The sequence below is a fragment of the Impatiens glandulifera genome, chromosome 1, assembly GCF_907164915.1.
Source record: "Impatiens glandulifera chromosome 1, dImpGla2.1, whole genome shotgun sequence".
Classification (NCBI taxonomy): domain Eukaryota; kingdom Viridiplantae; phylum Streptophyta; class Magnoliopsida; order Ericales; family Balsaminaceae; genus Impatiens; species Impatiens glandulifera.
This window is the reverse complement of record NC_061862.1, coordinates 99,616,118-99,619,333: the sequence shown is the minus strand read 5'-3', so window position 1 is coordinate 99,619,333 and position 3,216 is coordinate 99,616,118. Positions and strand designations below refer to the sequence as shown.

Here is a 3,216-nt window from a genome sequence, read left to right as displayed (position 1 = left end):
ATCAAGTATCACTCGTGGTGCTACTTCCAAGATATCGGTCATGTTCCTGTATTGAACATGTCCTTCATCACTCCCAACGTGTCCACCTAACCATGGAGTGGGTAAACCATCGCATTGGTCTGTTTGTTCAGTCACATGCTTGAGTTGTGGAGGATTTGAGATAGACTATTGGAACATTCCTAAAGTAGACTATTCGTTTGTCGATCCACTCTCGAATGAGATCGTTCGAATTTTAACATGCTAGTGATTAAACTCTTCATAAACTTTGAAAGGCTGATCACTCTTTTCACTTTGCCAATCTCATGCTACACTTTCTTCGAACACAACATTACGAGTTACATGGATCTTTTCATTTTGTGATTCGAGCAACATGTGTGCCTTACTTCTTTCTTCGACGCCAAAATAGAAAAACGCTTGGCTTCTGTCGTCAAACTTTTTCATATGGGGAGTGGTCACCACGGCGTGCGCAGTACACCCAAACACACGAATGTGCGCTAGGCATGGCTTCATTAATGTCTACATCTCAAATGGAGTTTTGTCTCGAACAACTTTGGTTGGAACTAGTTGAGAAGATAGATTGCATGACGAACTGCCTCCCCCAATACTTGATCGGGACTGCCATGCTTTTGAGAAACGACTTAGCCATGACCATCACTATTTGATTACGCCTCTCCACCACACCATTTTGTTGAAGAGAGTACGGTGCGGTGGTTTGTCGTTTTATCCCTACTTCTTCGCACAGCTCTGCAAACTCCCTCGCGAAGAATTTACCTCCTCTATCTAAATGAAGGACTTTGAGATTCGAAGTCCAGTCACATTCTCGACCAATTGATTCGTCTACTTAAACGAAGAGCATGCTTCGTCCTTTTCTTTCAATATATGGATCCACATCCACTTAGAATTATCATCAACAATCAGCATGATATATCAATTTCCTCTAGGAGTTGTTGGCGTGATTGGTCCACATAAGTGAATGTGCAACAATTAGAGTAGCTTTTTCGCTCGAAACTTGGCTTCTAGCGCAAACAATTGTCTCGTCTATTTTGCAACCAAGCATGTTCGACAAAGTTGTTTTAGATGAGAAATTTTTGGAACACCAACAATCATTCTCTTATTTATGAAGGACTTTAGTGCTTGAAAGTTAACATGATCGAGATAAGCATATGCCATAACCATGAAGGATATTCAAGATTATCCAAAACAAATCGATTTTGCCAATTTCAAGCAAATTTGATGTAGCCGATTATGACTTCATCTCATTTTCATGATAAGGCATAAAGTGTTCTTAGTGAAGACTTCAAGCTCTTCTTCGTCCATCATAGCCTATACACGAATCACCCAACTAATGTAGTTTGTGTGTATTAGTTGCGGATAATGGAATGTGCCATTGTTTTACTACACCCTTGATGATCCTGCATTCTTTGATATTTGATATCTCACCGGATGATTTTTGGCATTCACATGATGCTCTGATACTAACTATTGGTCTAGAGAGTGAAACACTCACAAGACTTGGAGATTTTTTTTTATAAAATCTTTAATTTCTTAAAAGCAATTACAAGAGTTACTCTCTCTCATTTTCTTTGTAACAATTGTAACGAATCAGGAGTAATGCAACAATTCTGCTCTCTCTAATTCTATCACCCTATCCTCTCTCTTTCCAGCTCTAATTTGCACGATGAAAAGGAAATCATTGCATATCTAAGTACAAGCTTGATTGTCTCAGATCGTTTCGATCGCGTCCGATCATTGATCAATAGCTAAAGCATCATGCTAATGGCGGATTATATTGGAGAAAATGAGTGAGCATAAGGGAATTGATTCATTCACTCAATTAGTCAGTCATTTCGTTTGTTGAGATGCGATTATTTATTCGTGATTAGGCTTGATTTGATTATTCTACACATGAATCGAAATCAGGAGAATATAATGGATAATATTATGACGAATATTGATGGAGATTTGTCCGATGGAAGCTGTGCTAAGACATGTGTTGATTGCGGTACTTCGAAACGCCTCCCTGGAGAGGCGAACTAGCCGATCATAAGGTCCGATTCATTCAATAAATCTCGATCGAACTACTAATATTTAGTTATGAAATCTGATATCGTTATTGTGAATATTATTGCAGACATTGTGTAATGCATGCGGAATTAGTAGTAGGAAGAAGTGTAATTCTAGGTCTGAAGAAAGGTTCATCGGAGGAGAATAAGATGAAGAAATAGAGTAAATGTGCAGATGATTCATTGAAGAAAAAGAGGAGAAATCTGTTGGCTCTTGGTACTGAAGTATCGTGGAAAGAGATCGAGGTCGGCGATGGCGACGATGGAGAAGCCTTCGAGGATGAAACTTGGAGAGGTAGAACAAGCTACCATACTGTTAATGGCGTTGTCGTGTGGATCTGTTTATTTTTGAATTAACGGTGGTGGATTTAGTGATTAGTGACTAGTTTAGTTCATTAATTGTGTTAATTAGTTATGTTTGAAAAAGAATAAGTTGGAAAACTTTAGACCATCCATCTCTCCATCAAGTTAATCTTCTTGAGATTAATATTAATAATTATTAGCGACGGTGAAGGAGATTTGTTGTTGATATTGTTAACTATTGACGACACTATGTTGTCGCTAAAATTCATTATCTTTCAACGACGAATGACGACGATTTTATTCATCGTCATTGATATTTATTAGCGACGGGATTAAAGCTTTTAGCGATGGTTTTTGTCGTTGTTAATTATGCATTTTTCACTAGTGAAATGCTTCTACTAACTCTATTTACTAAGCATATATCTTAGAAAGGTACTCAAAACCTAAGCCAGATTCTGGCGATGGAGAACATGTAAAATTTATCAGGCTAATTCTTATTTCCACACAGCTATGTTATTTTTGTCTTCTTCAAAAGTATTTGAATCCTTTTTTTTTCTTCCCATATATATTTAAGTATGAATTGCAAGAACTTTTGAAGCTTTCTTCAAATTCTTCCATGAGTGTCTCATCTCTTATATCAACTTATCAAAGAAGATTATGGACGACTTGTGGAGTTCAAGTTTTTATATCATATGGTAATATGAGATTTGTTTATTTCTCCATTTTGTTAAATTGTCAAAATAATCACCTTTTTCATCTATATTATACCTTAAAAAAGTTTATCTCCTTCCATTATTGATTTCATATGCACAATAAATCTAATAACTTATTTGGTGAATGGATGCTGGTT

The 3,216-nt window shown here is 36.8% G+C and overlaps 1 protein-coding gene across 1 annotated transcript; it reads left to right on the top strand.

Moving 5' to 3' along the window:
- Nucleotides 1-1,776: 1,776 nt before the first annotated feature.
- On the top strand, nt 1,777-2,415 carry LOC124938217 (GATA transcription factor 16-like). Its single transcript, XM_047478620.1, has 4 exons — nt 1,777-1,802; nt 1,884-2,028; nt 2,132-2,193; nt 2,253-2,415. Exons 1-4 carry the CDS (start codon nt 1,777-1,779, stop codon nt 2,413-2,415), a joined length of 396 nt encoding a protein of 131 aa, XP_047334576.1.
- Nucleotides 2,416-3,216: the final 801 nt, after the last annotated feature.

Excerpts from the sequence above, each read along its gene's own strand:
- LOC124938217 (XM_047478620.1), top strand. The coding sequence starts at position 1,777 with ATGGCGGATTATATTGGAGAAAATGA. Across the intron at positions 1,803-1,883 it reads GATTATATTGGAGAAAATGA|GCTTGATTTGATTATTCTAC; the intron begins GTGAGCATAAGG and ends ATTCGTGATTAG. Across the intron at positions 2,029-2,131 it reads CGAAACGCCTCCCTGGAGAG|ACATTGTGTAATGCATGCGG; the intron begins GCGAACTAGCCG and ends ATATTATTGCAG.